At 44.4% G+C, this 20041-nt stretch overlaps 1 protein-coding gene across 3 annotated transcripts in view; it reads left to right on the forward strand.

Moving 5' to 3' along the window:
- MBOAT1 (membrane bound glycerophospholipid O-acyltransferase 1) overlaps positions 1-20041 on the forward strand; it is a 111969-nt gene that overhangs the window by 27182 nt on the left and 64746 nt on the right. The window contains exon 1 of one of the 3 annotated variants that reach the window (XM_040460597.1): positions 11410-11457. The exons of the other annotated variants lie outside the window; for them this stretch is intronic. Coding sequence (XP_040316531.1) covers positions 11425-11457 — 33 coding nt within the window. The 5' untranslated portion in view covers positions 11410-11424. Of the gene's footprint in view, positions 1-11409; positions 11458-20041 lie in introns of those variants that run through there. 3 annotated transcript variants of the gene reach the window in all.

The raw sequence follows: 20041 nt of genomic DNA on the forward strand, positions 1-20041 counted from the left end.
TGTGTGTGTGTGTGTGTGTGTGTGTGTGTGTGTGTGTGTGTGTGTGTTTTAACAGCCCTAGTATCTTGGCATTTAAAATCTATAAAAGGAAAGAGCTTCAAGACCCAAAGGGATGACGTAGTTGTGCAAGATGACGGGTGATGTGGCGGTTACTTTGTGGCTCACCCAGTTGTGAACCCAATAGGGTTGCAGAGGAAGATGTCAGAAGAGGAAGAAGACGGGGCTGTTATGCACTTGGAGTTTTGAGTATCTTGGCAAATGGGACTACTTTTGACAGGAACGAGGAAACTGGAAATAGAGGTTGACTTACAGTGTGACTTCTGCTTGGGCCAGGACTTCTGCTTGAGAGCAGGATTTCAAAATGGACATGTCCTGAAGGGAAAGCGAGCTGTGAGCCATCAGAGCTGAGAAGTTGGAGGTTTGGAGATCACTGGCATCTGGGGGCAGATGAAGCCAGAAAAGGTGTGAACTTGGGGGAGGGCAGAGGGGGTGACCTGAGACCACAGAGACCCAGTTTGCCCTGGCGAGTGATCCTGCTGAGCACCGTGCACACTGGGGAGCCAGGAAAAGGTAATTGAGCCGAGTAGCTTGGAGATGGGGGAGGGGCGGGGGAGGGTGTTACAGGGGCCCGAGGTGGGAGGAAATGGATGTCTGTGTAGACCACTCAAGAGAGAAATCTGGGGACTTTGAAGAAGAGAGACAAGAAACAATGGCGGGAAGGATCAAGGGGAGTTTGGTTTTGTTTTTTAAGACAGAGGGGAGTTGTCCTTGTTAGAAGACAGCAGTGAAGTTGAAACCTGGGGAGAAGAAGCTGACAGACGTGGTGGTGCAGAGTGGACTGAATGTCAGGAGGGATGAGGTCAAACCCCTGGTCAGCTGAGGACCCCGAGAGAAGGTCCGCTCTCCACCCAGGAGGTAGGGACAGACTTGACTCGCTTCAGCGTCGAGATGGGAAGAAGGTGGGGTGCTCCTGCTGAATGGCCTTGGCTTTGGATTTTGGGTGAAAATGTGGGAACTAATTTATCGGTGTTTATTGTTCAGAAAGAGTGAAGTGGATGGGAGCTTCAAAAGGTTGGGATTGGGCTCAGTGTGTCCGAAAGGCACATCCAACGGGCCTAAGGCATCCGCGGTGGTTCAGAGTGTCCGTGGTCTGCGGCACTCATTCCTAACCAGCAGTCACCATCAGAACCATCTGGGTGGCTTTTGAAACCCAGGGATGCCTGGGTCCCACCCTTGATCTTTCGGAGTCAGAATTTCCTAAGAAGTCCTCGTCTGGGACTCTTAGGAATTTAAAGATTCCATGTACCGTTCAGGAGCTGCTGGGGATATGCTGGCTGCCTTGAGGAGGAAGCGTGACTTTCCAGAGCATAAATAGCCTTGAGTTCTGTGTGAAGGCTTGTCTGAGCATTGGCTCCTTGAGGGACTTGTGAAGTTTTGCGCATTTGGGAATTTTCAGTCTCCCCTGGTGATCGGGCAACTTACTATTTCTCAGGCAGAGCCAGCCTTCGTATGTGCGGGTGTGCATGTGTTTACTGTTCTTAGCCTGCCGTGTCTCCTTCCAACTCAACTCTAAGGCGTGTCTGAATACCCCCCGAGTCCTTTTTCTCTGGGTGTTCTTCAGGTTCTCAGGGTGGCCTCTTATGCTCCATATGGTGTTCCCATTTCACTTTTATTTTTTTTTTAATTTTTTTTTTCAACGTTTATTTATTTTTGGGACAGAGAGAGACAGAGCATGAATGGGGGAGGGGCAGGGAGAGAGGGAGACACAGAATCGGAAACAGGCTCCAGGCTCCGAGCCATCAGCCCAGAGCCTGACGCGGGGCTCGAACTCACGGACCGCGAGATCGTGACCTGGCTGAAGTCGGACGCTTAACCAACTGCGCCACCCAGGCGCCCCCCCATTTCACTTTTAAATGTAGGAAGAAAACCAGTGTTCTGTTAAGTTTCTTCCTTTCTTGCCCTGACCAATGGAAATGATTCTGTTTCTGCTTATTGCTTTGTATGAATTAATCCAGGAGTCTTCCTCTTAGTGATGTGACTCTCTTTTCTTTCTTCTCGTCTGCGTTGGAGATGGAGGTTGCTGAATCTCTTCTGGTTTTGTACGTTATTTTAAATTTGTAAAAATAGGAATCTGGAACTGTTTTCACAGGAGAAGTGAGAAGGAGAGGGGTGCTCTGCAGGACCCCTGGAGCAGAGACTCAACCTGGAGAACACTCCCCATTAAGTGTGCATGGAGGAGCCATTTGGCCGTGTGCAAAAAATATGTTACATATAATTTTGTCATGGGATTTTCAGAATTATCCTAATGATAATCATATTCCCGTCCTCATTTGGTAGACCAGAGCTAGGCTCATTGAGATTAGATCACTTGCCCAAGGACACCCAGCTAGCTAGTGGCAGAACTGGTTGTCTCATAGCAATGTCTGTGCGCTTTCCCCTGTGGCATGCTTTCTACCTTGTTCACGTCTTCAGAATTAATAAGATGTGCCCACGATAAGAAGGCTAGGCCTTTGAATTAAATGGTTATTGCAAATGGAGTTGCTGGTGTTGAAACATTCCAGACGCCGTAGGAATCCTGTCTTATGTCCTTGGGAGGACTTTATGGTTGATATCTGAAATGAGCAAATTGTGATGGCCAGAGATGTTTCAGAGGAATAAACATAGGTTATTTTTATCCGGAAGATGTTTAAGTTTCAAGTCAATGTTTCCAAACAACTTGGTAAATAGTTTTATAACCATGTTTACACGTCGCAAGGTTTTGCTTAAAGCTGAATAGCTTCTCCTTTTCTTTCCACGTTTCCAAATGTGGAACTCGTTCATTAACTAGAAATCGATCATTGGGAATAACTCTAGTCTCTGTGGTTTTCTTCTCAATTTCTGGTTAGTTTATTTACTTTCAGAAGTCAGTGACTTTTTTCTCATGTGGTTTTCTTAAGTCCCAGACCCAGTTAGAGTTTAAACCCCTTTACGATGTGCCTTTGATAGAATATTCTTGTTTGTGCTCATTCTTCAAGGGCTGCCCCAGGGCCCTGATTCAAAGCCATGGGAGTTTAGGCTGGTGTCTGTGAGTCCTGATTCAGGCCAGTGGCCAGCCGGGGAAGAGCTTGTGCAGTAAACTTACTCCAAACATCAAGCTCTTATCTTTCCACGTAGTCCCAGTACAGCCTGCCTCCCTCTCTGTCTTCCCTCCTCCTTTACTTCCCCCTCCCCTCCCCTCCCCTCCCCTCCCCTCCCCCGCCTCTCTCTCTGCGTCTCATTCCCTCACCCTGGGTTTTAGGAATGGTGACGAAAATCAGGGCACATGGGTTTTTAAGGGCTTAGGACTGGAGAGTGAGGACAATAGGAATGGGACCAGAAGCACCACTGAAAATGGACTACCTGCTTGTGCAGCCACTATGGAGAGCAGTATGGAGGTTTCTCAGAATCCTAAAAATAGAACTACTCTGTGATCCAGCAATCCCTTTTCCAAGTATATACACAGAGGAAATCAAATCACTGTCTGGAAGAGATAACTGCACCCCCATGTTCATTGTGGCGTTATTCATAATAGCCAAGACATGGAAACAACCAAGGTGTCCGTTGATGGATGAATGGATAATGATTGTATACACACACACACACACACACACACACACACACACATATATTCCACTGTAAAGATACATACAGTGGAATATTATCCCCCCAAAAGAGAAGGAAATCCTGCCATTTGTGACAATGGATGAATGTTGAGGACACTCTGCTAGGGGAGGTGAGTCGGACAAAGACGAATACTGTATGGTCTCACTTATATGCAAATCAAGAAAAGCTGATTTTGTCTTTAATCACATGGAAAAGCTTTTGACTCTTATTCTGGGGGCAAGGAGGGGTGTGGTGAAGATAGAGCACCTGTGGGTGCTGAAGCTTCCAGCAAATTCCAGCCCTCTCACCCCCATTTCCTTCCTCCCAATCACTTATTGATGTGAAGCAGCAGGTGAAGGCAGGGAGCCAGGACTGAGCTGGGATTAACTGCCTGGGACGCCTTGGGCAGGTTACCCCTCTTTCTCTGTTGGGCACTGTCCTAGGTGCTAGGCTTACAAAGATGAGTAAAACTTCCTCTTTGCCTGTAGACAACTCAAACTTAGCCAGAATATGGCCCACAAACAAATAATTACAGACGTGGGGGCTGCTTACCATCTAGCGATTGAGGCCCGGCCATCAGCCTTGGCTAAGTGACGAGGGTCCTGCTTTCCAGGGGGGCGTTGCCTTGTCTGCCTTTCTGCCAGCATGGGCTTCTTACCCTGTCTCTGTCCACTTCTTGTGGATGGCTTCACTGCAGACAGGGTCCCATCCTCCTCCTGTCCCTGCAAGATGACCGTCTGCAGGATGACCGGGGATGCTGTGATCATCAGGCCCGGCTTTTGCCGGCCAGGCTGGACTTCCTGTCAGTGTCAGCACCTGAACAGCCCCCTAGCATGCCCTCACCGGTGGCCCTCTTCCTGCACATCTTGCTGTGAGTTACTGGCTGGAGACCCCTGGCGTTCCTAAAGTACCTTTCAATTTTAGGGCAAGTAATGGCAAAGGTTTTGGAGCCGGGTGGCAAGCCTTTTGGGGAACAGCAATAACTTGGTGGAGTCACAGCTCTTCAGGGTCCTGTTCTTAACTTTGCTAGTTAGTCTAGAGTCTTGATTTTTGTTGGGGTACTTAGACTTATGGGACTCAGGGATGGACGCCAACCAAACAGAATACCTTTTTATCCGTTCACTGTGGCTAATACAATTGACACGCAGGGCAGAAATCCTGATGTTGGGTAGTCATTCCATTCACATCCCACGTAGGAAACTTTTCCTACAAATTGCAAGTATAATCAGAAGTAAAGGGAGTCAGTTGGGTGGGCATCATGGTCATGGTGATCGAGCCATGTTAGTCAGATGGACCCAGTTGCATCATACTTGGTACCTGGGCCACCTAGTTGTGGTACCTGTTCACTCATAGCATATTCACGTACTCAAAATTTTTTTTCTTTTTCTTTTGTTGTTTAATAGAATCCTTGCAGACCTCCCCTTTCTGTAAACACATTATCTTTTCCGGGTAGGTCATAGTACTGTGGATTAAATTATCGTTTATTTTAGTTACATTCCAGCCTCAAGGACAGGGCTGCCTGCCAGATACCTTGAGTGAGAGAGTAACGAAGGGGAGCAGAGGACAGGGAATTCTCTTTAGCTGTAGTCATAGCCTCACCTCTCTGGAGAGGAGCGAATGATAAGGCCAGGGGACTTTCAACGACTGAAGAGTGCTGTATGTCAACTTGTTTTGGTAAATGTCACCCCAGTCCTTTCCATTGTGTTTTCCGAGTTTTTCCTCCATCAATGATAACTTCTCCATTATGTTCCAGAGTTACAATAACGGTTGGGATGTGAGGGTTCGTTCCATTTTCACCCCTTCCTATGGGCTGTGAATCAATTGACAAATACTCCTAGGTCTCAGGCTGCTGGATATCAGCTTTGATACTGGGAAAGCTAAACTGGAGATGTCAGTATGGCTCTGGGGCTAACGAGAAGCTCCCACAAAACTGGATTGAGCTGATCTATCCCAGTGGCAGGTTGAGCAGCTGCCTGGGGGGCTTGCCCCATGGTGGGAAGAGGAGTGGAAGACTGAGCAACCTTCGGGAAGGCATCTCAGGAGAGAGTCCAGACTCTGAAGGCATTGCTCCCTCCCTTCTAGGAAGCAAGGGTCCCCCTAGTGTCAATCATACCCTCCCTTGGGCAGACTGAGTGAGGGGAGGAGAAAATGGAGAGGGTTTCTGCCCAGTGTTCTAGCAAGGAAAAGTCTTTGATTATGTGTGGGCCCAGGGGGAAAGGTTATTGGCCTGGAAAGGTTTGAATAACCTTTGGTTTGAGTAAATACTCAAATTCTTGTAGCAACCCTAAAAGTAGGTCAATACTCCCGTCTTATGACTGAGGAATTGGAGTAATTTGTTCAGGGTCACCCAGGTCTGTGGAAGAGAGCAGGGACTTAAATCCACGTCCCCCTGACTCAAAATATGGGCTATATCCTATCACACCAACTTGTTTATGAGAAGTTGTGTGTGCTGCTATCCCTTCCTTAAATTCACTGTGGCTGTAAAATAATCTCTTAGTAATCCAAGGCACGAGATGGTAAATATATGTACCTGTGCCCTTTAATTGTGCTCTACATGCACAGTGTCCTCTTAGCATGACTGCTTCTTTAACTTCTCGTTCCCATGCAGATGTGAGCTCTCTCTGATGCTCATAAGGTTTGTGTCTCCCATGTGTGAGGATCAGCGATGCCTCTTGCTTGAGTTGTCTGTTGGCCTCGCTTCACCCCTTTCTCAAGAAGGCGGGGGCCAAGGCACTTGCCATTTTCCTACCAATTGCAGCATGTAGCACAATGCCTGAACCCACACAAGCTCTGTGGGATTATTTGTTCAATTGAATAAATGTCTGGATCCACTTTAGTGTGCAAGAGAGGAGGACTAGATGGAGAGAGAAGGCCAGAGAGAGAAAGTAGAATTAAGTGGGGCGGGAAGAAGGAGAGGACAGAAGGGAGGCGATAAGAAATACATTTTATTTAGTTATTTATTATTGTTTTTTTTTTAGAGAGACAGAACACAAGTAGGGGAGAGGGGCGGAGAGGGGGGGGAGAAAGAGAGAGAGAGAGAGAGAGAGAGAGAGAGAAAGAAAATCTCGGGGCGCCTGGGTGGCGCAGTTGGTTAAGCGTCCGACTTCAGCCAGGTCACGATCTCGCGGTCCGTGAGTTCGAGCCCCGCGTCAGGCTCTGGGCTGATGGCTCAGAGCCTGGAGCCTGTTTCCGATTCTGTGTCTCCCTCTCTCTCTGCCCCTCCCCCGTTCATGCTCTGTCTCTCTCTGTCCCAAAAATAAATAAACGTTGAAAAAAAAAATTAAAAAAAAAAAAGAAAATCTCAAGCAGGTTCCATACTCAGCACGGAGCCAGATGTGGGGCTTGATCCCATGACCCTGGGATTATGATCTGAGCCAAAATCAAGAGTTGGATGCTCAACTGACTGAGCCACCCGGGTGCCCCAGGAAAATACATTTTAAAAAGAAGAGGAAAGGAGAGGTTGCATGGTGGGCGTTTGACATGGGCCGGGATATTATGCCTCCTCTAGCTGAGACGGTCCTCTCCCTTTTTGGAGGCTCTGACAACACTTGTCTTTGGCGGAACTTGAGGAAGGTGTCACCACAGCAGTGGCCAGGGAGGCCTCTTTTGTCGCCAGTGTGTCACTCATAATTCATCTGCAGCAGCCACCCAGGTGGGAAATGCCCTCAACAGGCAAGTACTTTGGCAGCTGACAAGTAGGCAAGAGGCAAGGTTAATAAATCCACCTGGTTTCTATTTTTAGCATGCTGTTAGCACTGCCTAAAGCTGATTGGCCCAAGGTAATCCTTTGCTACTTTATTCTCTTTTAATTCTAGGTCTCATTAAACTCAGTTTTGGCTACATTAAACTTTAATTCTTAAATTTTAAGTTCCAGATATTTTATCGTTTTTGATGTACCTGTAAGCGGGATTGTTTTCGTAATTTCTCTTTCTGCTGTTTCGTTATTAGCGTGTAGGAGTGTGACAGATTTCTGTACATTGATTTCATATCTTGTGATCTTACTGAGTTCATTTATCAGTTCTAATAGTTTTTTGGTGGAGTCTTTAGGGTTTTCTATATATAATGGTATGCCATTTGCAAATAGTGACCGTTTTACGTCTTCCTTACCAGTCTGGATGCCTTTTATTTCTTTCTGTTGTCTGATTGCTATGGTTAGGACTTCCAACACCATGTTGAGTAAAAGTGGTGAGAGTAGACATCCTTGCCTTGTTCCTGAGTCAGAGGAAAGGCTCAGTTTTTCACCATTGAGTATGATGTTTGCTGTGGGTTTTTCATGTATGGCTTTTATTATGTTGAGATAAGTTCTCTCTAAACCTACTTTGCTCAGGAGCTTTGTCAAATGCTGTTTCTGAATCTATTGGAGTGATTGATAAATGGCTTTTATCCCTTCTCTTATTGATGTGATGTATCACGTTTATTGTTTTGCAAATATTAAACCATCCTTGTATCCCAGGAACAAATTCCATTTGATTGTGGTGTATGGTTTTTAAATTTTTTTTTCAACGTTTTTTATTTATTTTGGGACAGAGAGAGACAGAGCATGAACGGGGGAGGGGCAGAGAGAGAGGGAGACACAGAATTGGAAACAGGTTCCAGGCTCCGAGCCATCAGCCCAGAGCCTGACGCGGGGCTCGAACTCACGGACCGCGAGATCGTGACCTGGCTGAAGTCGGACGCTTAACCGACTGCACCACCCAGGCGCCCCTGTGGTGTATGGTTTTTTAAAATGCATTGTTGGATTTGGTTTCCTGATATCTTATTGAGGATTTTTGTATCTATATTTATGAGAGATACTGTCCTGTAGTTCTCTTTTTTCTGTGGCGTCTTTGTCTAGTTTTGGTATTAGGGTAATGTTGGCCTCATAAAATCAATTTGGGAGTTTTCTTTCCTCTTTTATTTTTTGGAACAGTTTGAGAAGAATAAGTATTTACTCTTTAAATGTTTAGTAAAATTTACTTGTGAAGCCATTTGGTCCTGGACTTTTGTATTTTGGGAGTTTTTTTGATAACTGACTCAATTTCATTGCTGGTAATTGGTATGTTAGAATTTTCTATTCTTCCTGCTTTAGTTTTGGTAGGTTATATGTTCCTAGGAATTTATCCATTTCTTCTAAGTTGTCCAATTTGTTGGTATATAGGTTTTCATAATATTCTGTTACATTTGTTTGTATTTCTGTGGTGTTGGTTGTTATTTCTTCTCTTTCATTAGCAGTTTTGTTTATTTGGGTCCTCTGTTGTGCGCAGTCTCTCTCTCTCTCTCTCTCTCTCTCTCTTTTGATGAGTCTGGATAGAGATTTATCAATTTTGTTGATCTTTTCCAAGAACCATCTCCTGGTTTCATCGATCTACTCTGTTATTTTTTTAGTTTCTGTATCATTTCTTTCTGCTCTGATCCTTACTTTTTCCTTCCTTTTGCTGGGCTTGGTTTTGTTTATTCTTTTTGTAGCTCCTTTAGATGTAAGGTTGTTTGAGATTTTTCTTGCTTCTTGAGGTAGGCCTGTATTGCTATAAACTTCCCTCTTAGAACCATGTTTGCTGCATCCCAAAGATTTTGGACTGGTGTGTTTTGATTTTCATTTGTTTCCATGTAATTTTTTTATTTCTTCTGTGATTTCTTGGTTGACCCATCCATTGTTTAGTAGCATATTATTTAACCTCCATGTATTTGTGCTCTTTCCAGAATTTTTCTTGGGGTTGATTTCTAGTTTCATAGCAATATGGTCAGAAAAGATACATAGGAATAAGCCGAAGAGGTGAAAGATGTCTACTCTGAAAACTATAAAACACTGATGTAAAAAATTCAAGATGATGCAAAGAAATGGAAAGACATTCCATGCTCACGGGTTGGAAGAACAAATATTGTTAAAATGTCTATACTACTCAAAGCAGCCTACACATTTAATGGAATCCCTATCAAAATACCAACAGCATTCTTCACAGAACTAGAACAAGCAATCGGAAACTTTGTGTGGAATGAAAAAAGACCTTGAAAGACCTTCAAGCAATCTTGAAAAAGAAAAACACAACTGGAGGTATCACAATTCCAGATTTCAAGTTGTATTACAAAATGGTAGTAATTAAAACAGTGTGGTACTGTCATAAAAATGGACACATAAATTAATGGAATAATTAATTTATGTGCCTGGGTGGCTCAGTCAGTTGAGCATCTGACTCTTGATTTCAGCTCAGGTCATGATCCCAGGGTTGTGGGATTGTGTGTTGGGCTCTGCACTAAGTGTGTATGTAGCCTGCTTCAGATTCTCTCTCTCCCTCTGCCCTTCTCTGCTTGCTCTCTCTAAAAAAACAAAAAAAAAAAAACAAAAAACAAGTGACATATATATAATGGAATGTTACGTAGCCATAAAAAAGAATGAAATCTTGCCATTTGCAACAACATGTATGGAGCTAGAGAGTATTCTGCTCAGTGAAATAAGTCAGTCAGAGAAAGACAAATACCCTATGATTTCACTCTTAGGTAGAATTTAAGAAACAAAACAAATGAGCAAAGGAAAAAAAAAAGAGACAAACCAAGAAACAGACTCTTAACTCTAGAGAACAAACTGATGGTTACCAGAGGGGAGGTGGGTAGGGGGATGGATGAAATAGGGGATGGGGAGTAAAGAGTAAAGAGTACACTTATCATGATGAGAGACAACAACCACCACAACCGCAAAAAAAACAAAACCAAAAAAAAAAAAAAACACAAAAAAAAACCCTCACTTGCAAGCTACCAGGGATTCTGGAACTTTTGAGCATTAGCTCCCCATTCTCCTGGGTGGTGCCATACCAATGAATTACCTTTCTTTACTGCAAAAAATTCTAATGAAGCCTTTCTATACCTCTAATTTGAAAACCTTTTACAAGTTTACATAAGAGATGCCATTTATTAAGTGAAGTTTTCATTAAATTCACTTGTCCATGGATACACTCTATGTTTTGAAATGGAAAAAAAAAAACAACCCAAATAATTGGTATTTGTTAAATGGTAGGAGGGAGAGTGGGTGCCATATTTAAAGGCCAGAAATTCACACCATGTTTAAGACAATTCAGGGTGGAATTTTGTTGGCAGATACACCAAGTACAGACAACTCTTGAGTTTCGTTAGCAAAAAAACTAGAGGAGCCGATTCTGTGATGGTGGGAGAGTGGGGTGTACACAATCCACAGCCAGTGGTGTTCACTGGAGCAGGAAGAGGTTAGGGAGCTGCCCCTGAGGGTGTGTCTGAGAGTGTGTGCTGGGGTGTCTCAGAGAGATGATGGGAGTGAACAAGGTGGAATATTGCAGGGCCGTGTGGGGAATGATGGACAGGTCATCTGGGGAGACCAAGGGTAGTGGGATGTGGGTGGGAGAGGACTATGGGGGAAAACTGAAGTGGGTTGGAGGACATCAGTTTACCTCGGAGGTTCGTTGAAACAGCCCAAGGAGTGTGTTTTCTGGGCAATGCAGAGGTCAACTGGGTAAGGCTCCTTTGTTCAAGGAAGACACAGTCTACTAGCAGAGATGACCCGTCCACAGATACTTTGGCCACAGCACGCGCCGTGGTGGGTGCAGTTGGCCAGCATGAGCCGATTGCCGTGGCTGCCAGACGGAGGGTGGGATCCTATATCTATCTATGTCTATATCTGTATCTATATCTGTATCTATATCTATATCTGTATCTATATCTATATATCTATAATAATTTTTTTTTAATCCAACTCTTGGCAGGTGCCTTTTACCAACTGGACACCCAGTGTATGTTTGGTGAGCTGAACTTGGAGGAAGAGTGGCTGGTGGGATAACCTTGCACCACCCAGTACCATTTATGAATTTCCCATGCTATCTTGTGTGGTTACCAGTGAGTTCACATGAAGTAAATCAGTTAATCATTAGCTGGCAGGTGCCAATCTGCCTGCTCTCTTTGGCTAAGTCATTTGGTCACAGCCAAGGCATTATTAATGTTTATAAGAATTTCTGAGTTAGATCCTAAAAAAAAAAAAGAATTTCTGAGTTAGGAGGGAACTCATGGATCATTGATATGACCTCCCGATGGCACCAGTTAGAAACCTTATTAGGTCCTCAGTGATGACAGGAGTTGCCTGATGTTCCACAGGTAACAGATGTTGCTGTATCCCACGTTGAACCTGTCACAGAGCTAGGCAGTGTTCAGCCCAGGGTTGGGGAATGGACAGCCTGACTCTGATGCCAGGTGCACTTGGAAGGGCCATCACATCTAAAATGACTGTTAAGTTTTAAATACTTACTTCCCAGAATTCTGTGATGCTTTTCTAACCCTGGCGTGTTTTTGTGGCATTAGCTACTTGCTAAAGATTGCAGCGATGGACTCTTCATAGTAGTAGGTGGCCAGAGCAAGACCAGCTTTTTCTCTAGAGGCAGATGGTGTCATTTGCGGTGGCCTAGAAGTCGGTTCATCGAATAAGCAAGTCATGACTGTGTGCACGTTATGTGCAGATTTTAGGAACTTCCCTGTCTCATATGCGTGGGTACCCTTCAGCCTCCTCTTCCCCATAGAATTTATACCCTCAAGAACTGGTGGCAACAGGCGGTAACTTCTGCCTTGTAGTGTGGAATGGTGCAATTCACATGGGAAACAGAACAGAAAACCCACAACAGGTGAAAGGAAGTGGCATCTGGCTTAATGGGGTTGCAAAGTGAGTAGATTTCCTTTTTAAAGTTTACACCATTGCAAAAACTAAAGTATATACTCTATAGGACTGGGAGGTTATACATAAAACCCAAAGGACATTTCCCTCCATATTGAGATAGAATCCCTTTAATGCTTAACTGTGCACTCGCAGGACATGAGTCTCCTGAGTGGCACTCCATGCCAGCTAATCTGCCCAGCTGTCATTCCTGCCATCAGGGACTTAGAGAATCTGGTATCAGAGGGAAGGGAGGTGGCATGGTAGAGGTGGGGGGAGGTCAGTTGCACTTGGAGGGAACAAAACAAAAATGAGAAAATAAACATGAAGTTTTAGCGATAGCAGGCATTTTAGGGTAATTAGAAACATTTGCCAAGTTTTGTGAAAAACCATTGTGGTTCCTTTATTGTCCATATCTACATAGCGTGGTGGATTTTTTTAAATAGATGTATTTGGGAGCTTCTGGGTGGCTCAGTCTCTTAAGCATCCGACTTCAGCTCAGGTCATGGTTGGTGAGTTCAAGCCCTGCGTCTGGCTCTGTGCTGACAGCTCGGAGCCTGGAGCCTGCTTGGGATTCTGTGTCTCCCTCTCTCTCTTCCCCTCCCCCGCTCATGCTCTGTCTCTTTCTCCTCAAACAAACATTAACAAAGAAATTCAAATAGATGTATTCGTTATTAGAGTATCCCAAGGCAGGGATACTGTTTGCCACTTAAAATAATGAAGCGGGAGAAAATATTTAAGTTCCTGAAGTTCAGAGGCCAGCCGCCCTGGAGAAAGGTGACTTTTTAATTGGTGAAAGACCAGCTGTTAGGGTCTTTATTAGTGTTTTCGTCTGGATGGTGACTGTGGGCAGGTAGTTCTTGATGGCAGGTTAGACGGTTAAAAACCATCTTTTTTAGTGTTTCTAATATGTATGAAATAACTTGGTTAAACTGTCCAGTTCAGCCCATCTTTAAAATTAGTAATTATGAGGCCAGGCCTCCTTATCATCTTTGAAATAGAGTAAAAGCTGATAGTAAAAGCTGTCATGTCCTTCAGGTTGTATTTTCTGTTTAAATCCTCACCTTTGAAAAAATTATCTGTTTCTAAAAAAATAAATAAAGCTATTTCTGAAGTAAAAATAATTAATAATAAGCCCTTAGTCCTTAGATAGCTTTTGTCAGAGCTATTCTAAATATTGATTTTTACATATATTAATTCATTAAAACCTCGCAATTACCCTAAGTGGTAGGGTTATGTCTATTACATAGATGAAGACAGTAGTAAGCAGTGTGTGAGTCCAAAATTTGGATCTTGGCTGTGCTTTCTACCACAGTACTGCAGCATAGTTTTGAAAAAATTTTTTACGTAACAGCAGTTTTTTAAATGTTTGTTTATACTTGAGAGAGAGAGAGAGAGAGAGTGATTGGGGGAGGGTCAGAGAGAGGGAGACACAGAATCTAAAGCGGGCTCCAGGCTCCGAGCCATCAGCACAGAGCCCGAGGTGGGGCTCGAGCCCACGAACCGTGAGATGATGACCTGAGCCGAAGGCGGACGTTGAACCAGCTGAGCCACCCAGGTGCCCCAACACTGCAGCGTATTAATCCTAAAACAAAACCAAAAACTCACATGCCCTCACAACCCAGCTCCGAAAAACTCTTTGCAGACAACCTTTACAGTGCTGTAGGGCTGCTTAAAATGTGTTGCAAGTGAATATGTGTTTTTCAGCAGGTAGTATTTTTTTCAACGTTTATTTATTTTTGGGATAGAGAGAGACAGAGCATGAACGGGGGAGGGGCAGAGAGAGAGGGAGACACAGAATCGGAAACAGGCTCCAGGCTCTGAGCCATCAGCCCAGAGCCCGACGCGGGGCTCGAACCCACGGACCGCGAGATCGTGACCTGGCTGAAGTCAGACGCTTAACCGACTGCGCCACCCAGGCGCCCCGGTAGTATTTTTTTCTAGACTTTCTTTTGTAAAGGAAAATAAAAATTTCATGGAAGAGCCTGAACTTAAAATTCTCCACTTAAGAGGAACCAAACAACGTCTTGTGCTAAAGGTAGTTTCTCGCCTTGGGCCTTTCTCACTATATTACTTGCATTAATTAAGGAAAAGTGTTTTGGGGCCTCTTAAAGGGGACCGGCTGTTAGGGGAGGGGACGGTGTTTTGATACTCTGTTTCCCCTGCTTGCCTATGGAAGTCTTCATTCTGTGTTTCAGAACTTAACAGACAGTGGTTTTGCTATAACTCTCTCGACTGTCTTAGTAAATAATCTATCCAGGGTGAATTAATTTGCCTCTCTTGGATATTACCACCTCTTTCCTGCCATGCACCCATCATGTCAGACAGGAAAATGGAAATTCAAGGACTTTTATTTTAATCTTTTAAAGTTTATTTATTTGGAGAGAGAGTGTGCGTGCAAGCAGGGGGAGGGACAGAGAGACAGAGGGAGAGAGAGGATCCCAAGCAGGCTCTACACTGTCAGCAAGGAGCCTGACGCGGGGCTTGATCCCACCAACTGTGAGATCGTGACCTGAGCCGAGATCAAGAGTCAGATGTTTAACTGACTGAGCCACCCTGGTGCCCTTGATATTATTTTTATTCTGTGTGGGTCCTGTGAGTGGAACTGTTTGCAGGTACCCGTGATTTCTTGAAGCGACTCATGAGAAGGAGCTCTTCCTTCCTGAGCCCGATTCACCAGGCTGCCCGCAGCAGTGTAGTTGTGCTGTGCGTGGGTTCAGCCACAGCAATGGCTGTCTGGAGTGTCTGTAGATTGGTGGCCTGGGCACCGGGCGCCCGATACTTTATTTCCCCCACTTCTCCCTCTGGTGTCTTCGTTTGTCTCCACACATACCCACCAGCTTTGCACTGTATCCTGAAGGTCACCTTTTATCTGCGACAAGAGCAAGTGTAACCCCACCACCTGGAGGACGTGGTCCCCTGACATCCAGGTGTGCTGCACATACATATACGTATTCCTTGGATCACGATGAATCTGGAATGTACCGTAAGAGTTGCAGTTAGTGCCATCACAGATTTGTTTAGTTAGTGTGCTAGCATTTTTTAAAATGTATTTTTTTAACATTTATTGTTGAAAGAGAGAGAGAGAGACAGAGCTCAAGTGGGAGAGGGGCAGAGAGAGAGAGGGAGACACAGAATCCGTAGCGGGCTCCAGGCTCCGAGCTGTCAGCACAGAGCCCGACGCAGGGCTCGAACCCATGAACCACTAGATCATGACCTGAGCCGAAGTCGGATGCTTAACTGACTGAGCCACCCACACGCCCCAGTGTGTTATCATTTTTAAAGGTTCCTTCAAACCCTGTATTTTATGTAAAACATATAAACCTTTACAGAAAACCCAACAGTTACTATTAGTCGTGCTTTTCATCAGAGTTCATAGAGGCCCCAGTAATGGCTGGCTCAAGGTCATCGGGGTCAGCCAGGCAGCCTCTGGAGCTTGGCCCACGGGATGAGGAAGGCAGCGGCTTCACCTCTGTCTGGTCCACACTGTGTTTGCGGAGGGCTGTCCCTTGGGCATTGAGAAGAGGTGGGTGGAATGGTAAGACCACCAGGGTAGAATTGTCTTGGCTTTTCAACTCTAGAGAAAAAAAAAAAAAAGAAATCAAAAGTCTTCCAGTCAGTAAAGCCTGGATATAATTTTGCCGTTACCCAAATAGCACGTGACCTACCATAAAGCAACAGGAACTAGCTGGGATCGTTCTTTGGAGCCCCCAGTTGTGGGTGCCACCGAGCGATGCCTGTTGCAGCTGAGCAGTCCCCCTTTCTCCCTTAGATTTATTTCAGTTTTCTTCTTTATGTAGTTTTCCATTCACGTATTCTGCACAGATTAAATACTTACGTGCCAGGCACTGTACTGGGTGCCAGGATCCAAGGGGTAACAAGGCAGTAGGTTTCTGTCCACGAGACCCTCAGATTCTTTTTTTTTTTTTTTTTTTTTAAATTTTTTTTTTCAATGTTTTTATTTATTTTTGGGACAGAGAGAGACAGAGCATGAACGGGGGAGGGGCAGAGAGAGAGGGAGACACAGGATCAGAAACAGGCTCCAGGCTCTGAGCCATCAGCCCAGAGCCTGACGCGGGGCTCGAACTCCCGGACCACGAGATCGTGACCTGGCTGAAGCCGGACGCTTAACCGACTGCGCCACCCAGGCGCCCCGAGACCCTCAGATTCTATTGGAAGAACAATTAGAGATTTTGGTCAAGAGTCTCAATTGTGCCGTCGATTCTGATATCTCATCTGAGTTCTGTAGTGGCATCGTAAGAAGCGACTGTTACGGTATCCTTTGTGTCTTTTCCCTTCTTATTTATTTCCTTTCCCCAACATTTTTGTCTTTATCATTTCTCTGTATTTTAAACCCAGGATTTCCAAAATATTTACTGGCACTGCCTAGCTCTGTGCAGAGTACTCAGACTTCAACAGTTGTCTGATCTCTGGTCTGTCTCTTTCTAAGTCAAGCAGAGTTTTAAATCTCCCTCGTGTCCTCCTGTTTGTGAACAGCCAAATGTATTTTGACTCTATTTCAGATATTTTCCAAAATCAGCCATTAATCATTTCGGGTGACATGTTTCCATTAAGTCGTAGTATGTTGTAAAAACCTGTTTCAATCTCTGTGATTATTTTATGGAATTTTAAGATTTAAATTTTAGATGAACTTTCAGAAGTATTTTGCTTCTGTGGGAGCCGAGGTCTAGAAAATACTAGCTTTCTATACTCAGAGACTCTAAAGTTCCAATTTTGTGTGACATGGGGAGGAACGTGTGTTTTCTTCAGAGTCCCTCTGAGGAAGCTAAACTGTATTCATATATTTCTGCCCTTTTTGCCTGCCCCCTCCTATGTTTTTATGTATCTTTTTATGTCGAAATGTTTGTTTAATACACTACTGATGATCTGTATGCATATATCAAGGTCATATATGCATATGTGTATTTTACACTTAGGTGTTTACAGGACTTTTTATTGTCGTTTGCCTTTGACTTTTTTTGGAACTGAAACTTAGGCGCAGAGGGCACTTGCTAACTAAGATTTAGAAAGGTGAATAAGGCTGACTTCATGTTCTGTTTGGTAGTAAGAGCAAAAGTGGAGAAGGCAAGGCCATAGACATTTCTTCGATTTTCGTAGGTAGAACAGCCATCTTTAGGAATCAGTTTTTCGTAGTAGTTGAGACCACAGCATATTTATTATCTTCTCTTTTGTTTTTCTTGTGTTAAAGAATGCAAAAGAGTTTCCTGCTGTCGGTGATGCTGCTGGGTTTGGATTAAGAGGTTTAACTGCATTGTTTCCCATTGCAGTTGGGGGTGAAGGTTAGATTCGGGAGAGGCCATTGGGTGTGGATTGTATCAATCACATCTAAATCGCTGTACATGAAATAACTTCGACTATTTAAAGAAGTAACACTTGGAACTCTTGAAGGCTCCAAAACAGTCTGTTCTTGCATCTGAAAATGTCTTTCAGTAAACATTTTCTGAATGCCTAGCAGAGGTCTGAAACTATGTTCCTTATAGAATAAAGAGTAAACATAGTCTCCAGAGCCTTCTCTTACCTCTTCTCTGCCCTGCGTTTCTTTATCCACCTTTTCTTATTCTCCTGACATGCTGACCACTTAACTCCTTGCCCTTAGCATGCCATTCATTCATTCATTCATTGCACTATAGAGAACCTAATATATAGCAGGCGTTGTGTGTACATTGATCAAAAGGATAGATGTGGCCTTCTCGAAGCTATTGGTCCAGTAATAACAGAGCACGAGGAGTGATGTGATTGCAGAAGCTGAAGGTGCCGTGGGAGCAGCAGAAGGGAAGGCTTTCTGGAGGAGGTGATCTCTAAGCTGAGATCCGAAGGACTGAGGAGGAGGGGAGGGAGAGTTTGGGCAAGGTCAGAGGCAGGGAGATTAGTAAATGGCTGTTGAAGTTGTCCAGGTGAAATGAGTGGTAGTCTGAATTAAGGTGGATGTGGAGAGGGGAATGAATGGATTAAAGATAGATTCATGAGGTAGAATTAATAGAGTGAGGAGATTGATTCTATTTGGAGGGTATATAAGAGAGAGGTGGAGTTCTCTGGTTTCTGGCCTGAACAGTTGGGTGGTTGAAGGGTCCCACCCTTAGATCGGAGACCTAGCAAGAGGAATTGACGGAGGGGGCAGGTGATGAGCTCTGTTAGGAGCTTACGGAAATTTAGGTGTTTGTGGCTTATCTAAGTGTTGATTCCAGTAGGCGTGGGGTGTCTGTCTGTGATTTCAGGGGGGCACATCTGGGCTGGAGAAAAAGATTTGGAAGTCATCAGCTGGTATTGGAGGCACAGGAATGAGAGAGGCCCCTTAGCATATAATGTGGCATGAGAAGAAAAGCTGGCCTGGGATGGCCCCCCAAAGGGCACCATTGTAGCAGGAATGGGCAACAGGGGAGCAGCTCTCAGGAAGGAGGTAAGGAGTGATCAGAAAGGTACAGACGACCAAGAGAATGTGGTGGTAGGGAGTCAAGAAGAAAGCATAGAGGGGCGTGTGGGTGGCTCAGTTCAGCTCAGGTCATGACTTCAGCTCAGGTCATAATCTTGTGGTTTGTGGGTTCGAGCCCCATGTCATGCTCTGTGCTGACAGCTCAGAGCCTGGAGCCTATTTCAGATTCTGTGTCCTCCTCTCTCTCTGCCCCTCCCCAGCTTGCACTCTGTCTCTCCGTCTCTCAAAAATAAATAAACATTGAAAAAAATCAAAAATAAAAAAAGAAGAAAGGCCATAAAGTACAAGTGCCAAATGTACTCCAGATAGACAAAGACTGGATGTGGTTCCTTGGCTTTGACAAACAAGGACATGGTGGTGACTTGGGCAAGCAGTTGTGGAGTGTTAGGGATATGGCATGGTTTATGGCATGATGGGGAGGTTACAATTGGAGGGTGATTTTAGGGATTCTTTGGAGTTTAATTTTTAAAATAAATTCCCTTTCCCCTCCTTTACTTCTATGAATGTATAGGTGGAAGAATTAATAGGCACCAAAGGAAAGCTTGCTGACTACTTGAAAAACATTTTTTAACCTACAGCTGGCGATTTGTTTCCTACCTTTGAAAACTGTGTATAGTTTGCTGTTGAGTAGGCTAAGGTATTGCTGTCGTCTTTTAAATGGGATGCATGGTTTCTTTGACTCTCAGTCCACATTGGAGTTTCCCTTTTGTTACAAACACATATTCTAGAGAACATGATTACATAATAGGAGCTGAAAATAGCTTCATTCCTAGGGACCAGGCAAAATCACAGATTTTCCTCTTATCATGGTCCCCCGTTATACAAGGGCCAGCAGCCCTTGTGGCTCTCCACTCTTGGAATTGTGATATCTGTGTTGTATCCCCTGTGGCCCCACAAGGTCTCTGTTTTGTAAAAGGTAAATGGTGATGTCTTCTATTTTCGGTGTAAACTAAATGAAAAAAATTAATTCTGTCATGCGACTTTGGAGAATTGCATAACACGCTCAGATAATTGGTCACACCCTAGGGTATTGCATAAGAAAATACATACAGTCCTGGTTCTGCATTTTCCATTGTCCCCATAGATCTCGCTCAGAGTAGCATCTAAATAGCAAGTAGTATTATGGGTGACAGCAAAGTGTCCATGTCTATGGAGGGTATCGTCTTTAGAGTGGTAAACTTGTTACTTAAGTCCACCAGGAAAGAAGTTGTTCAAGTCAGATTTTTGTGTGTGTGTGTGTGTGTGTGTGTAGGAGGCAACATAGGTTGTTGGGGAGAGAGGCAAGTTGGGAATCTGTTTCCTTCTCTCGCGTTAAATAACCTTATTTA

Source organism: Herpailurus yagouaroundi, unplaced genomic scaffold, assembly GCF_014898765.1.
Source record: "Herpailurus yagouaroundi ecotype Mexico unplaced genomic scaffold, PumYag 250, whole genome shotgun sequence".
NCBI classification, from domain to species: domain Eukaryota; kingdom Metazoa; phylum Chordata; class Mammalia; order Carnivora; family Felidae; genus Herpailurus; species Herpailurus yagouaroundi.